The 15,465-nt window shown below is 72.0% G+C and overlaps 1 protein-coding gene across 1 annotated transcript; it reads right to left on the bottom strand.

Annotated features, from left to right (window-relative positions):
• Positions 1–530: 530 nt before the first annotated feature.
• On the bottom strand, positions 531–10,128 carry B4GALNT4 (beta-1,4-N-acetyl-galactosaminyltransferase 4). The gene is given in 21 exon segments (XM_037515650.1): positions 531–651; positions 896–1,022; positions 1,232–1,385; positions 1,457–1,529; positions 1,632–1,785; positions 1,859–2,148; positions 3,377–4,274; positions 4,358–4,461; positions 4,524–4,624; positions 4,701–4,810; positions 4,898–5,032; positions 5,112–5,178; positions 6,133–6,211; positions 6,925–6,992; positions 7,244–7,344; positions 7,436–7,526; positions 7,605–7,700; positions 7,764–7,808; positions 7,811–7,858; positions 8,005–8,108; positions 9,978–10,128. Coding segments are annotated over 21 exon segments (3,117 nt in total).
• Between the last annotated feature and the right edge of the window lie 5,337 nt (positions 10,129–15,465).

Below are 15,465 nucleotides of genomic sequence, written 5' to 3'. Positions count from 1 at the left end.
ACATGGTCCGGCCCCTCAAGCTCAGGTGGGTCCTCTGAGGGCAGCCCTGGTTCTGGGCCCACAGCCAGGCCCCTCTAGCTGAGGGCCCTGCCCCGCAGCCACCCATGGAGCAGAGCCCAGCGCCTGGCGGGCAGCTCAGCCCCAAGAGCCCAAGGGAAGGGAGGCCGTGGGCTGTCCCTGCTGACCCCTGCGAACGCCCGCCCTTGGGTCTGCCAGGCCCAGGAAGGGGAGGGGAGGGGATGGGGGAGGGGAGGGGGAGGCTCTCTGCTGGCCGCTGCGCTGGTCTCTGGGACCTCAGGGGCCCCACCCCCAGGCCAGCTCTGTCCTCCCAAGGAAGCAGGCGCACAGGACCAGTCAGAACTAAAAAAAATATTTCATTTCATTCTGAATAAAAAACAGAACAGACGAAACGCTCGGAAATCCTGAAAACAACGTCATCGCTACCGTAAATTTCACAGAAATCATCGCAGATGGGCCGGCGCGGCCCGGCGCCCGGTCCGGCCCAGGCCGCCCGCGCGGGCCCCGCGTCCTCAGGGCTGGCCGCGCGGGCCCCGGCGGCTGCGGGCGGCCCACATCCCGCGCTTGGAGTGGAAGTGGTGGAAGAAGTTGCGCAGGCGGAGCCGCTCCACCTCCAGTCCCGCCTGCAGGACCCTGGGGGCGAGGGGGCGAGGGGGCCGTGCTGGCTGGGGGGGCGTGAGGACGGGGCGGGGGGACAGTGAGGACTGGGGGGGCGGTGAGGACGGGGCAGGGCGGTGAGGACGCAGGGCGAGCGGGGTGCGAGCTGGCTGGGGGGCGGGGGCGGGGGCGGGGAGGGCCCGGTGGGAGCGGGGCAAGTCCGCCCGGTGCTGGGCCCCGGGGTGCAGGGGCTGCGCGAGGGGGGCCCGCGGCGCCCCACCTGTCCAGGAGCTCCCAGTCCTCGCCGCCCCACTGGTCCCGGAACTCCTCGGTGTTCATCCCGCCCACGCGGTCGAAGTCGGACTTGTAGATGCCAAAAAGGCCGAAGCCGTTCACCTCCCAGTACCCTGGGGAAGAGCCGGCCCCGTGACCCCGACCCCGCAGGCGACCCCCGACCCCAGGGGCCTGGCACGGGGTCCCCTCCATCCCGGGCCACACCCGGGGCTCCCCACCTGGCCGCAGTGCTGGGGGCGGCTCCCGGGAGCGGGCATGGCCCCGGGCCCCAGATTTCCCGCGGGCGTGGGCGGACCCGGAGCTCCTGGGGCCGGGGCATTACCGTGCGGGTCCTCGGGCGAGCTCCCGCAGCCCAGGCGCATGACCACCGGCGCGAAGGCCAGCTTGCCCTCCACACAGTGCTTGCGGATGCCGTCCAGGATGTTGGGGGGAAAGTGGATATGCAGGTCGCAAAGGAAAACGATGCTGCTGGCGTCCTGGAGGCGCGTGCGGCGTGAGCCCCGCTCCCCGGGCCACCCCCGCGCCCGCCCCGCACGCGCCCGCGCACCTGCACCGCGTCCACGCCCGCCTGCAGCCCCGCCGAGCGCTCGAAGTTCCCGCTTCGCCGCAGGTACTGGTACCTGGGGGGAGGGGTCAGCGAGCAGGACGCCTGGGGGCGACCGGGAACCCCCTCGCGAGGAGCACAGGGGCGCTTTCCCCGGCGGCTGGGGGGGCGCAGTTACCGGGGCAGCCGCGCCGAGCGCAGGGCCTGCTGCACGTCCATGTCCTCGCTTTCGAAGTCCACGAGGGTGACGCTGAAGCGCGAGTCCCCGGTGCGCGCGTGCAGCGCGGCCATGTCGGCCAGGAACTGGGCCACCCAGCGCGCCTGGTTCTTCACTGGAGGAGGGTGGGCGGCTGAGCCCGGCGCCCAGAGGCCCACCCGCCCCCCCGCCGGCCCCCCGCGCCGCACCTGGCACGATGAAGTGCACCATCACGTCCTGGCGCCAGGCCAGGCGCAGCGGCCGGCAGAGCTCCGGGCGGCCGTCGGGGCGCGGCGAGGCGGCGGGGCCTGGCTCGGGGCTCGCGGCGTCGCCGTCCGCGTCCCCCGCGCGCGCCCCGGGCAGGCGCAGGAAGACGTACTCGGACAGGCGCCGGCGGCCGCCCCCGCGCTCCTGCAGCTCCAGCTCCAGCAGGAAGCGGCTCCCGCGCGCCGAGTCGCGGCGCTTCTCCACGTTCACGATGCGCAGGAGGGAGAAGCGCCTGGAAGGCGGGGCCGGTCAGTCCCTGGGGCTTTTAGCCGCTGCCCGCATTCGCCCCGCAGGCAGCCGCCAGCCCGAAAGGAGGGCTCTGGACTCAGCCAAGTGGGGCGTCCCAGCACCCCGCGGAGCTGCTGCCTCCTCACCCCTCAGGCCCTTCCCGGTGGCTGCCCCCACCCTCTGCAGCACCCTCCTGAGTCCAGACCCCTTCCTTGGGGGGGCCACTCCTGCCCAGTCACATCTGACTAGCGTGGGGACCCCCCCTCCTGGCTGCCCGCGGCAGGGTCCAACGTCCTAGGTACAGTCCAGGGGGGGCAGGCCGTGTCTGGCCTGGGACTACTGGACTAGCTTAGCTAGCGTCCTCTTCCCAGGGGTCTTTGTCTCGGGGGTCCCAGCCCCTCCTCTCCAGGGCCCTGGGTAGCTCATCTGGTCGTCTGAGAGGTCTCCTTTTTGCCTTGCTGGCACCCCTCAGTCCAGGGGCTGAATCCCAAGGCTGGAAGCCCCTCCTAGCCCTGCATCCCCTTCCCAGCCCTGTCAAGCACCCCACTCCTCTCCCCCACTGTGCCCTCTGGCACAGGCTTCTCCTCATTTCGGAAACAGGGCACGCCCTGCCCACCATGCTCTCCAGGTCAAGGGCCGCCCCCCAAGCTTTGGGTGTCCATTGGCTCTCTGGCTGACGCTGCTGGGCAGCCCACCGTCCATGCGTTGGAGGTGGGGGGGCTCCTTTGGGCCCCCTCACCGCCACCTGACCAAGCCTGCCCCTCATGCCCCCTCGGGCTTTGCCTACACTCTTAAGTGACCCACCTTCAACCCAGACAGGCCGGCCCCCCTTCTGCTGAGTCTGCCCCAGTGTCCCGGGCCTGGCTGTAAAGGTCACAGACCCCCACCCCGCCCATCACCTGCCTCCCACCAACACCTTGTCGGGGGCTGTCTGCACAGACTGTGCCCCCTTCGTGCCCCCCCATTGTCCCGTCCACGTGGGGTGGAAACACAACTGGCTCCTGGGTCTAGGGAGACCAAGGTCAGCGTGGCCCTGGAAGGCCCGGCCCAGGGGGGGGCATCTGGCCAGGCTGACCCGGCCCGTGCCGGTTCAGGCCCAAGATGGGGAGGGGCAGGACTGGGAGTCGGCCCTGGGGTCTGGGGAGCCCCAGCACTGGGCAGGGGCCCTGGGTGGACCAGCCCGGCCCCTCCGCTCCTGGGGGAGGCGGCCGCGCGCCCTGGGCAGGGCGTACCCGCGGTGGCGCGCGTGCAGCCGCTCCATGTACTGCGCCACCACGTCCACCGCCTCGGCCTCGGGCAGCTGCAGGTTGCCCGACACGTTGCAGCGCAGGTCGTTCCAGTCGGAGCGCAGCAGCTCGAAGTCCAGGGCGCCCACGCTGAAGGTCCGCTGCCAGTCGATGGCGTCCTCCCGCCAGCGGCCCAGCGCCGGGCCGGCCGCCTCCGCGCTGTCCTCCGACGCGGCCTCGCCCGGGGTGCCCTCGTCGTCCGCGGCCCCCTCCGCGCCCCCCGCCCCCGCCCCGGGCGGCTGCGGCCGGGACACCTGGGACAAGCTCAGGAAGGAGGTCACGGGCCGCGCCTCGGACGAGTCCAAGTCCGCCGTGGGCGCCTCGAGTCCCGGCGTGGCCCGCGGCCGGGTCGGGGGCCTCGGCGCTGTGGCCCGGGGGCCGCCGGTCCTGCGGCCTCGCGACGCGGCCGGGCGCGGGGGCGCCCGCAGCGGCACCCGGGGCAGCGGTCGGGGGCGCAGGAAGAGGCCCGGGAAGGGCGGCCAGGGCGGGCCGCGGGGGCCGAGCGGCGCCAGGGCTCGCGGGGGCGCCCGCAGTCCCGGCCGCACGCGCGTCACGTACACCTTGGGGGGCGGCTGCTCCGGGGCGGGGCGCGGGGGCGGGGCGCGGCCCAGGAGGAGGGGCCGGGGGCGCGCGGCCCAGCTCAGCGCCCGGGCGCGCCGGGGGGCCCGCTGGTCCGGGGGGCTGGGGGGCGTGGGTGCCGTGGGGGAGGCCCCGGCCTCGGCCTCCGTGGGGGCCGCCGGGCCGGGGACGAGGTGGCCGCTCTGCGGCGGGGGTGCCCCCGTGGGCTCCGGACTGTCCAGCAGCTCGCCCTCGCCCTCGTCCTCGTCCTCGTCGTCCAGGAGGTCTGCGTCCAGCAAGGGCGGGTTGGGGGCCCCGCTCACAGGGACGGGGGGCGGGGGGGGGCGGGGGGGCGGGGCGCGCGCTCACCGTCCGGGTTGAGGAAGAGGAAAGCTCGGCGCTGCACCTCCTCCTCCTCGGGCCCCTCGGCCCCCTCGGGCCGGTCGGTCTTCATGTATTTATAGAAGCCAAACCTGGGGGGCGGGGAGCCTCAGCGCCGGCCCGCGGAGGCCCCGCCCCCCGCCCCCCGGCCCACCTTTCCAGGTACAGGGGCGACTCGCGGTAGAAGCACTTGTTGTCGGTCTCCATGTGCGTGAGGCGCGTGCGGTCGTTGGGGTACACGAAGGGCAGGTACACCTGGGGCGGGCACAGGGCTCAGCGCGGGCGCGCGGGCGCGGGTCTGGGGGTGCGGGCGGGCGGGCGGGGCGCTTACAAACTGCAGCCCCTGGTATCTCGCGATGGGAAAGTCCTTGACCACGTAGGTGGGCGCGTAGGCGCAGGGGGGCAGCACGTCCTCCAGGCTCGACGGCTCCAGCCGCGGCGCTGCGGGAGCGGTGGTCAGGGGCGCCCCCCGCCCCCCGCGCCCCCCCGCGCCCGGTCCCCGCCCCCCGCCCCCCTCCCGCCGCTCACTGAGGAAGAAGGTGTCCCGCGGGTCTGGCCGCAGCATGTCGGCGCCGGACTCCCCCGGCGGCGGACGCGCCCCCGCGTGACTGGCCGGAGACTGGGGCACGTGGGCCACCTGGTCCATCTTCAGGGCCGCCTCGTCTAGGGCACATAGGCGTGGGTGGCCGGGGGCGCCGAGAGGCCCCTCCCCAGAGCCCAGCCCCAAGCCCCCCCCAGGCACCTGTGTACAGGGACAGGTGAGCAGAGCCAATGACCTCGAACTTCAGGCCGGGCAGGAAGGCTCGCCACTGGGGGCAGAGAGGGCGGCAGGGTCAGGGCAGGCTGGGGCAGCTCCCCCGGCCAGGGAGCGGTCGGCCCTGACCTAGGGCGGGGGTCCCCTGTGGCCAACCCTCTGGAGGAATCAGAAAGCTTGGCGGGTGGGTGGCAAAGTCCCTGGGGCCTCGAGTAGGGGTAGCGGGGAAGTTGAGGGGTGACCAGAATGCTGGGGTCCCCAAGCCCCATCCAGCCCTCCTGACTTCCAGAGCAGGTTCTGGCTTCTGCCCTCATCTGCTCCAGTCTGGCCCTCCCAGGTGCCCTTGCCTCACTCTGGCTACCACCCAATCTTCCCGACATACCACCCCTCCCACCCCCTCAGACTGGGCTCTGGGGGGCCAACTCACACCACCTTCTGTCCCCTGCTCACCCGGGACCCTCCTGGCCACCCTCTCGGTGCCCACGGTCTCCAGCCAGGACCCTCCACCAAGTGGCACTAGGGCGACCCCACTCAGCAGCGAGTACAGTGGCCCAGCACGGCCCTCCAGACAACCGCCCCCCCCCCCCCAGGGCTCAGGCCTGTCCCGCCCTGTGGCCCCTCCCCATTTCTTCCAGTCCCACCTCCCTGGCTCAGGAGCCTCTTGGCCTCTCCTCAGTGACCACGGGTTAAGACGCAAACCCAGCAGGCTCGGCCCTGGGACAGCCCTAGCCGTCCAGGGAGCGCTACAGGCCCATCTGGCCGCGGGGCCCTCAGCTTCCCAAGGACGACAGACGGGCAGTGCTGCCTCGGCCGTGTCAGACCGGGCCGCACCGGATGCGCCACCTAGCCTCTCTGGTCCCCGCGCTCCCGTGACGGCCTCTCCCTGAGCTGCCCGAGACCCACATCCCCGCGGAGCCTGCCCAGCCCCCAGCAGTGCTGCTCGCCAGGGCAGGGTCCACTCCGTAGCCCCTCAGGGGGGCAGACAGAGGGTCTCGGGCGCCTCACTCACGCCCACTTCCACGTGGTCCGAGCCGCGGTCGTCCTGTTTGTGCAGTAGTTCAAAGTAGTACCGCCGGGAGGCCATGAGCCTGGGGACACAGGAGTCGGGGGTCCCGCCATGCCCAGGAGTCCGACGGACGGACGGAGAGCCCAGAGGAGCTGGCTCAGGGCTGGCCCCTGGGCGAGGGTGGACTGTGGATTGGTGGGACATGACAGGTGCACGGTGAGGTGTGAGTGGGTGTGTGTGGATAGGGTGTGCATGGCAGGTGTGCGTGGAGAGGGTGTGCGTGAAGTGGGCATGCGTGGCAGGGCTGTGCGTGAAGAGGGGGTACATGGAGTGGGTGTGCATGGAGCGGGTGTGTGTGGAGAGGGTGTGCGTGGACGGGGTGTGTGTGGACGGGGTGTGTGTGGAGGGGGTGTGTATGGAGCAGGTGTTTGTGGAGCGGGTGTGCGTGGAGGGGGTGTGCGTGGAGAGGGTGTGCGTGGAGTGGGTATGCATGGAGTGGGTGTGCGTGCAGGGCGTGTGTATGGAGCAGGTGTGTATGGAGCGGGTGTGCGTGGAGAGGGTGTGCGTGGAGAGGGTGTGTGTGGAGCGGGTGTGTGTGGAGCGGGTGTGTATGGAGCGGGTGTGTGTGGAGAGGGTGTGTGTGGAGCGGGTGTGTGTGGAGCGGGTGTGTGTGGAGCGGGTGTGCGTGGAGTGGGTGTGCATGGAGTGGGTGTGTGTGGAGCGGGTGTGTGTGGAGGGGGTGTGCAGGTGAAGATACGCGCCTGCCCAGCCCCCCACACACCCGCAGTCACTCACCGCCTGGGTTTGGACACCTGGGAGCTGAACTTGGTGAATTCCCCAGGTGCTGTCCACTCCGAGCCGGTCTGGTGGGTGACACAGAGGGGCAGTGGGGTGGCTGGTACCCCCCGTCTTGGGGTACCAGCCCACGAGCTCCCCATTCCTGAGGAGCTGGCGGAGACGGTGACCGAGGCCACAGCAGCCAGGCGAGGGCGGCCAGGGGCGAGGGGGGTCGGGGGCGAGGGTGGTCGGGGGCGAGGGCAGCCAGGGGTGAGGGCAGCCGGGGGCGTGGGCAGGGGCTGGGTGGGAGGGCGGGTCCTGGGTCAGGGCGGCGTACCTTGCCTACAAAGGCCACCAGCTGGGCGCCTGCCGGGCTCTCGCTGGGGCTCAGCCAGAACTCAGAGTTGTCATCTGAAGCCACCGAGAACTGCACATCTCCTAGGCCGCAGGACAGGGCGCGGGGCGGGCTCAGGGCCAGCTGGGGCCGCCGCCCCCCACCCCAGCGCGGCCAGCCCGGGGCAGCGCGCACCATCTCGCGCCGGGTGGATGAAACCGAAGACCCGGAGCCCGTAGTTCTTCCACTTGGGGGACACGGCCAGCTTCTTCACGGTGGTTCGCGTCTGCGGGGCAGTGACCTCCGCTGTGGCAGCCCCGCCGCGCCCCTCGGTCCCTCCCGCACGCCTCCGCCGGGCACTCACGTGCGGGAACAGAGGGAAGTGCAGGTTCCTCCTCAGCTGGCCCACGGCGCCCCCGCACCAGTCCTCGAACACGTGCAGGTTCACCTGCCCCTTGTACTGGGGGGAAGGGGGCTCAGCTTCCGCTCAGCAGGGGCCCCCCACCCCCGCGCCCGCGCTCACCTCCTCCCGCCACGGCGGCGCCTGCTGCGTGAGGTTGGGTGGGGGGGCCTTCCTGCCCTCCCGGGGAGGCGCGAGTTCGGGTCCTGACCTTCGGGCTAGGAGAGGAGGGGGTTGGGGAGACAAGCCCATCAGGAGCCCCCGGCGGGCAGGCCTCAGGGCCTCAGGGCCTGCCCGCCCCAGCGCGCCGGCTGTCCGCGCGGGCCAGCCCTGTCCACGGCCGCGGGCGAGCGCCCCAGCTCACCGCCTGCTCCTCCTCGCGACTCTCGCTGGAGTCCTCTGCCCTCTGCGTGGCGCCCGCGGCCCGCGCGCCCCCGCCGTCCGTCACGCCGCTCGGCTTCTCTCCATCTGCGAGGGCGCGGGGCGTCACTGGGCCGCAGCACGGGGCTGGGGTGGAGGAAGGCCGGCGTGTGCCCTGCCGAGCCTCCCCTGGCCTCCCTGGAGCTCCAGAGGCCGGCCTTGGAGGTTTTCTTCCCACCTCCTGCCCAGCACACCCATCTGGCCATGCTCATCCGTGGCGCCACCTCCAGGAAGGCCCCCTGGCCTGCTCTGTGCCCTCAGGGCACTCTGCCCATGCGGAACGAGTTCACTGTGGGTTGGTGCCAGGGCTTGCCAGGGAGGCCAGCCCACAGAGTGTGCTGCAGCTGCCCAGGGCGCTGGGCAGCACCTGGGCAGGGGGACAGGCACACAGTCCAAGGACCTGGAGCCAGGGCAGCCTGGAGGCAGGCTGTCCTCCGGGGACACTCCCAGGCAATCTCCACAGCCTGCATGTCCCACAGCCCTATCCTGGAGCAGACCATGCCTGACCCACTGTCCCAGCTCTCCAGGCCCCTCCCCGAGCTGGGGCCTGGACATCCCACGCTGCCCCCCGAGGAGGATCCACACTCTGGTCTGAGCCTCAGAGCAGGAGGACTCACTACCCAGTGCGGTGCCTGCTGGTGCCCCCCACGGCCACTCTCCCCGGGGCCACTGCAGGCACCCTCGGGAGCCAGCAGCCTGCATGCTGGCTGGGCCGCTCCTGGGGAGAGGCTGCGTGGCTGCCAGCCCTCCTGGGGTCTCCCCACCACAGGGCCTCTGTCTGGCTGGAAGGTGGGTGTTGAGCCCCCAGCTGCTGAGTTAGATGCCCAGCTGGACCTGCTGGTCAGGCTGGCCGGGACTGGGCTTGCCTGGAAAGCTGCAAAGGCAGCTGAGGGGGGACTGGTTTTGTTCTGTGTCACTGGGTCACACTTTGGGGTCCTGCCTGCCTGGTGTGCTGACAGCTGGGGGACTTCTTTTAGGCACGGAGGGATGCTGGGAGCCCCTGGCTCTGAGGTGCGAGGACTCTGGGGTGTCTGGACCTGGGGCTGCAGGTATGTGAGGGGGGGCTTCAGCAGGTGGAAGGGGGGAGGGGGACCCATTGGGCATCTAATTCTGCCTTGAGGTGTTCCCCTCTCTCCCATCCCCCCTAGGTTCCGGGCCCTGCCTCCTTTTCGCACCCCAAGAATTCATGAGTGCCTTTCCTCCCGAAAGGCAAGTCAAAGGCCACAAGCTCAAGAGCCCCTCCAGGAGCCCCCTCGCCAAAGCAGACGTCCCCACGGCGCTGGGCAGGACGGGCTTGGCTTTGTGGACTCAGGGCTGTCCCAGCCAGAGTTAGGGGAGCTCCCACGCCTGGGAGGTGACACTGCAGGCTGTTGTGGGGGTGAGGGTTTGTGTGGTGGGGCTGCCGGTTGCCGCCTTATGTGCCCCCCCATGGCCGTCTCTGAGGAGGTCACAGGTTTAGCGGGGTCCCCTCCAGCAGGTGCTCCAGGGCAGGTCAGCTCTGCCCTGCCCCGGGGGGGGGGGGGGTGGGGGGTGGGGGTGCAGGATTCTGCCCCTCAGCCTTCCCCAGCAGCGGGGGAACCGGCGGCTCCGCTACTCAGGCAACTGGTGGAGGCTCCCCCCTCCCGGGCCTCCAGGAAACCCCGGCGAGCCGGGCCCCCAAGGGCCCCCCGCGCACCGCGCCGCGGGCCCCCCCGCCCCCCTCCGGGGCCGCCCAGGTGCGGGGACGCTCCCAGGAGGGTCGCGCACGTCACTGATGACGTCACCGGGCGTCCGGGCCCGGCCGCGCCGCGCCCCCCGCCCCGATACCTGCGCGCTGGGGGCGCGGACGGGGCCTCCGGGCGGGCCTGGCCCACGGCGCGGCCCGGTGCCTGGGGACCCCGCCCGCCCGCCCGCGCCCCCCGCCGGGCGCGCCCCTACCTCGCCCGTAGCCCAGGCGCTGGCGCAGCGCGCGGCCCTGGCGCACCAGGCTCAGGTGCACGTACGTGAGCCACGCGGCGCAGGTGAGCAGCACCAGCAGCAGCAGCAGCTTGACCTGCTTGCGGAGCTTCTTCACCGGGAGCCACGGCATCGCGCCGCCCCGCCCGGCCGCGCTCAGCGGCGCCGCTGCGGCCCCCGGCTCCCGCGCCGCGCCCCGCGGCCCCGCATGGCCCTTTGTCCGCCGCCCGCGGCCACCGGCTGCGGCCGCGCCCCCCGCTGCCCTCGGCCGCGGCCCGGGGTGGGCGGCGGAGCGGCTCCCGGCGGCGCCCGGCCCGGCCCCGCCCGGCCGCTCGGGCTGCGCGCTGCTGGGGGGCCGCGGGGCGCGGGCGGCATCCACGCTGCGGCGCCACCACCGTGGGGCGGCCCGGCCGGCCGCGCGGCGCCGGCCAATCGCGGCCCGGCAGCCCGCGGGGAGCCAATGCGCGCGCGGGGCGGGCGGCGCGTTGGGGCGCGCGCCCTCGTCGTCTCCGCGCAACGCGCATCCACCTGGGCGCGCCGCGGGGGCGCGGGGCGGGCGCGAGGGGCGCGGGCCGGGGCCGGGCCGGGCCGGGCCGGGCCGGGCCGGGGGTGGAGGGAGGGACGGCACGCGGAGGGGCCCGCCTGGGCTTCCCGGCCCGCCGCGCTGGGTGCGGGGGGGGGGGGTGAGGACCCTCCCTGGCCGTGGGGACCGGGGACAGAGGGGCGCAGGACGGGGAGGGACGCAGGGTCCGGGCTGCATGGGGTTAGGGGGCAAGAACAACCCGGACCCAACAACCAGGTGTGCGGTGATGGGGGCGCCGAAGCCTGGGGCGTGGGAAAGGCGGGCGACGGGCTCAGCCCAGTCGTGGAGTGGGGCCTCTTGCCCACAGGACAACCCCGCCCGCGGGACTGAACTCAGGCAAGAGGAGGGAAGTTTGGGGGAACGAGTGGGGGCAGGGGTCAAGGGCTTGAGGGAGGAAGGCTGAGGAGGGTCTCAAAAGCCCACGGCTTCCCCTGAGGGGGATGAGGAATGCCCAAGGGCCTCAGCTTGGCGAGCCAGGGTTTCACCTGGCTGCCAGCTGGACAGGGCAGCAGAGGGGCAAGGTGGAGGCCTCTGAGGACAGAGTTGGGCGGGCTGGAGTACAGGACATCTGGGCACCCGGGAGGAGGGGTGCTCAGCCCAGCTCTCTAGTCTTGGACCTGACTTGGGGTCCATGGTGAACTTGGGGTCAGCCAAGCGGGGTGGGGGCCCTAGGGGTCAGCTGGGCAGGAGCGGAGCTGTCTTGCGGGTGTGTGATCCACTCGCCCACTTCACGTGCCCTCCCGGCGTCCGGCCAGTGCTCTTCTCCCTGCCTCCCTGTGCCCTGCCTCCCTGCCCACGTCCCATACCAGCCCAACGTTGGTGGTGGCCCCGACTCCAGGCCGCCAGCCCTTCGCATCCAGGGCAGGAGGCCCAAGGGGCGGCCGGCACCTTCCCTGACCCAGGGTGTGTGTGTCCGGGGGAGGCTGGGGACTCCTGCCTCGGGGTGGTCACCCAGCAGGGAGACACACCCTGCAGAGGCAGCTCTGGCTCCTTGTCACCACGGCCGCAGGGTGGGGCGGGACAGGCTGTCCGGGAGTTGGTGCCCCTGGACACCAACTCCCCTCCTTGTGTTTTAGCCCCGGGCCCGTTGTGTCGGCCCCCCCTAGCCTCCCCGCTCCGTGTCCCCTCTGCCTTCGCTGGGGCACATGATGCAGCCTGGTCAGCATCCAGACACGAGCCTCGGGCTCCAGCTCATGGAAATGCTGAGCTGGTAGCCACAGGCCCACCCCCCACCCCAGGGCCCAGCTGCCCCCTGAATGGCACTGAGGTGAGTGTCACTGCTGGCCCTCACTCCCCGCACTCCCCCCACTGGCTTTCCCTGCCCGGGACCCTGTCCAGGACCCTCTGGCACCAGGTTTGAGACTGAGGGTCGCCAGGGCTGTAGGCATTTGCTGATGGGACCGGGCGACTGGGTTGAGAGGGCCCCACCCATTTCCTCACACCCCTGTGAGGGGCCCCCGAAGTCCTACACTCCCCAGCCACGCTTTGGGCACCCGGTGTTGCGCCCCGCTTTGGGTGGGGCATACATAACCCATTGGAAGTTTCTGCGGGGAGTCCTGTCTGCACCCCCTCCTCAATCCGCCAGCCCGTGCCGGGACGAGCCGTGGCGTGGGCATCTGCCTGGCACAGCCCTGTCCGGTGCTCTGGGCCTGCTCCCCTGCACTGTTGCCAGCTGACAGCCCGGCCCAGGGTGCCCCTCCTCCGCGGGAGCCTGGCTCTGACCAGACAGGGTCCTGGACAAGAGGTCCAGGCTGGTGCCCCCGCGGTGACACCCGTGGTCACACGCGCAGCCCTCACGCCTTTCCGGGTGACCCCCATCCCCGCCGCCCTGCCGGCGCCTGCATCCCCGGGTGCTGCCCTGCTCCCCCACAGCGGACACCGCTCCCCACCCTGCAGAGGTGTGTCCCGCCCGCGGGCCCTGCTCCCTGACAGTGTCCTCTGGCCCTGCGGGCCCCGGGCCGGAAGCCCACTTTGGGTTTCCAGGCATGCGCTTCAGCTTTGCGCCCTTGAGATCTGTGGGTTTGGGCCTCCCTGGTGGGCCCCCCTGTCTCCCCGCTGCTCCCCTCGGCCGTGTGCTTCAGTGAATCGCCTGTTCTGCCCCCCACTCTGTCTCTGGGGAGTCCTCTCACCCCCCACCTCTGGCTTGTGCCCCGGTTCCTGTGTGCATAGATAAATAAACCTTTAAAGACAACAACTGATCTGGGGGTTTGGACAAAGCTGGGGCCGCGCGACCCGCCTGGTCTCCCCGCTCCGCTCACGGCGCGTTCCGCCGGGGGCCGCCAGGGGGCGCCGCAGGCCCGCGCTCCGGGAGGCCCTGCGCCCCGCCAGAACTGGGGGGGCCGCGCCGCGGGGGTCCGCAGCGAGGCCTGCGGGGGGCCCCGGGCTGTGTGTGGGGTGTTGGGAGGGCGGCGCCTTTCCTGACTCGCGGGGGCCAGCGCGCCTGCTGCCCCAGGGCGGGCGGCCGGGAGGCTGTCCAGGGGGCGGGGGTCCCTGCGCGCCGCTAGCCGGACCCCCCAGGTCGCGGGGGAGCCGGGCGGGGGAGGGTCGGCGCTGGGGCCGCTCGCGCGGGGGCGGGGCCCGGGCCGGTGGGAGGGAGGGGGCGGGGCGGGGCGGGGCGGGGCGGTGGGGGCCCCCGGTGGGGTGCGCCGGAGGCGGAGGGGGCAGCCTGGACGGCGGGGGCGGGAGCTCCGGGGGCGTCGCGGTTCCCCGAGGTGCCGCGGGAGGCGCTGCGCCCTGACAGGCCCTGCGCCGGGCGGGGCCTGGGCTCAGCGGGCCGGTCCGCCCGGCCCGCGGGGGAGGCCTGCGCGCCCGGCGCTCCTGGGGAGACGGAGCCGGTCCCACGGCCCGGAAAGCCGGCGGCGGCCTCTCGAGCCGCCTGCCCACCGGACGGCGCCGCCCCCGGCCCGCAGGCCCCAGAGACGCTGGGCGGGGTCGCCGCCCGCCTCTTGCCGGCCTGACCCTTTGGCCCCGCAGGGTCCGCGCCCAGGCCCAGGGCAGGGCGTCTCTCTCAGGGGCGACCGTGGCAGGTGGGCCAGGGCGTGTGTGGCCCCCAGGCCGCGGCACCCTCCCCGCGAGCCAAGCCCGAGGGCGGGCGCTGACCTGGAGAGCCCAGGCCCGGGAACCGGCTCCGAGACAAAGGCGGGCGGGCGCCGGCCGGCTCCCCAGGGAGCCTCGGGCCTTGGCCCCCCAAGCCTGGGCTTGGCTGTCACGGCCCAAAGGGTGGTCTTGCTGGTGGCTTTTCAGCGGGGCTCTGCTTGGGGCGCTGCGGCTCCGCCCCAGGGCGTCCAGCTCTGCGTGGTCCCTCACGACCAGGGCACGCAGGCCATTTGGAAACTGTCCACTTCCTGAGGAGAAAACCCAGGCCCCCACCAGCAGAGACCAGGGGTGGGAAGAAGGAAGGGGAGCTGCCCATTGGCCAGCACCTCTGCGGGCCGCAGGCCCCCAGTTCTGTGCACAGGAGCCTTCCTGTTTGCTGGAGAAAAGTGTCCCCCCACCCGGTGCCTGGAGACAGCCGCACCCACTGACTAAGAGCCGCTCCCTTACACCAAGACTGGAGGAGGAAGCAGCCAGCCGCCTGCATAGCATCGCAGCTACCTCATCGGCCGCTGCATCTGGACACAAAGGCATGATTAGTGGCTAGCAGAGCCAGCCCCCCCAGCAGCCCCCCCAGCAGCCAGCCACCCAATGCTTCCAGCACCCCTAGAAGCCACCCAGCAGCTCCCAGCACCCCCAGCAGCTGCCCAGCACCCTCAGAAGACCCCCGGCACCCACCCAGGGCCCCCAGCATTCCCAGATGCCCCCAGCACCCCCAGCAGCACTCCCAGAAGCCCTCAGCACCCCCAGTGCCCCCAGCACCTGCATAGCAGCTGCCCAACACCCCAGGAGCCTGCCAGCAGCCCCAGCACTGCTACAGCTAGACTCACTGGCCAGGGCCTCCATTTCTCCTGTGCCATCTGCTTGCAGTGAGGAGTGCTACGGTAACCAACAAGCACCTCCCCAGCAGTCACCCAGCATCCCCAGTGCCTCCCAAGCACCCTAGCATCTCCCCAGCACCCCCAGAAGCCCCCAAGTAAGCCCAGCACCTGCCCAGCAGCCACCCGGCACCCCCAGCCAGGAGGAGCTGAGGGAACGTGGTCTGTGCAGTCAGCCGACACCCGGGGCCCACCGGAGGCCCAGGCCCTGCACAGACCCCAAGTTAGGCTGGGGTCCAAAGGCCAGGCTGAAGCCGCGGACACTGGGAACAGCCCGCCCTCTCCGGGAAGGGCCTTTCCGGGGTCTGAAATCCAGCCACAGCTGAAGAGGGGGGTGAGCCTGACTGCAGAGGCCGGCTTGGCGTGACAAGAGCCCGGCCGAGCACAGGGCAGCTGGGGAGGGCAGGGCAAGCGCTGACCAGTGGGGAGCGCAGGGCAAGCGCTGGCCTCCTGGGGCAGGAGATCTTAGGCGCTGAGTAGGAAAAGTGAGGAAAAGAGGCCGTTTCCATAAAAGAGAAAACGGCTTCCAAACAGAAAATTAAAAGTCACTCGTCACTGGAGAAATACACATTAAAGCCGCTGCCTCCCGGCCAGCAAAGCGCCTGCCAGGCGTCCAGCCCCAGCGACACTCAAGCCTGGGACTCAGTGCAACGGTAGTCGCTGAACAAAGACAGCCGGACCCTGGGAGGGAGAGAGGCTGCTGGGGAGGGGCCCGGGAAGGGGGCAGTGGGAGGGGGAGGGGAGGGCGGGGAGAGAAGGGAGGAGGGGTGGGAAGCGAGGGGACTCCCCACAGGGAGGCAGGCACCCCATCTTCCGCCTGCCCTCTGGGCGGGGTGAGGGGCTCTTCTAAAGCGGAGGCGCGCAGGTCTCCTTGTGGCACCATGACTGGACCGGGGCCAGGCCAGGGGGTCCCGGG

Source organism: Talpa occidentalis, unplaced genomic scaffold (assembly GCF_014898055.3).
Source record: "Talpa occidentalis isolate TD23 unplaced genomic scaffold, MPIMG_talOcc4v2.1 talOcc4.17, whole genome shotgun sequence".
Taxonomy (NCBI): Eukaryota; Metazoa; Chordata; class Mammalia; order Eulipotyphla; family Talpidae; genus Talpa; species Talpa occidentalis.
This window is presented reverse-complemented; position numbering and strand designations above follow the sequence as displayed.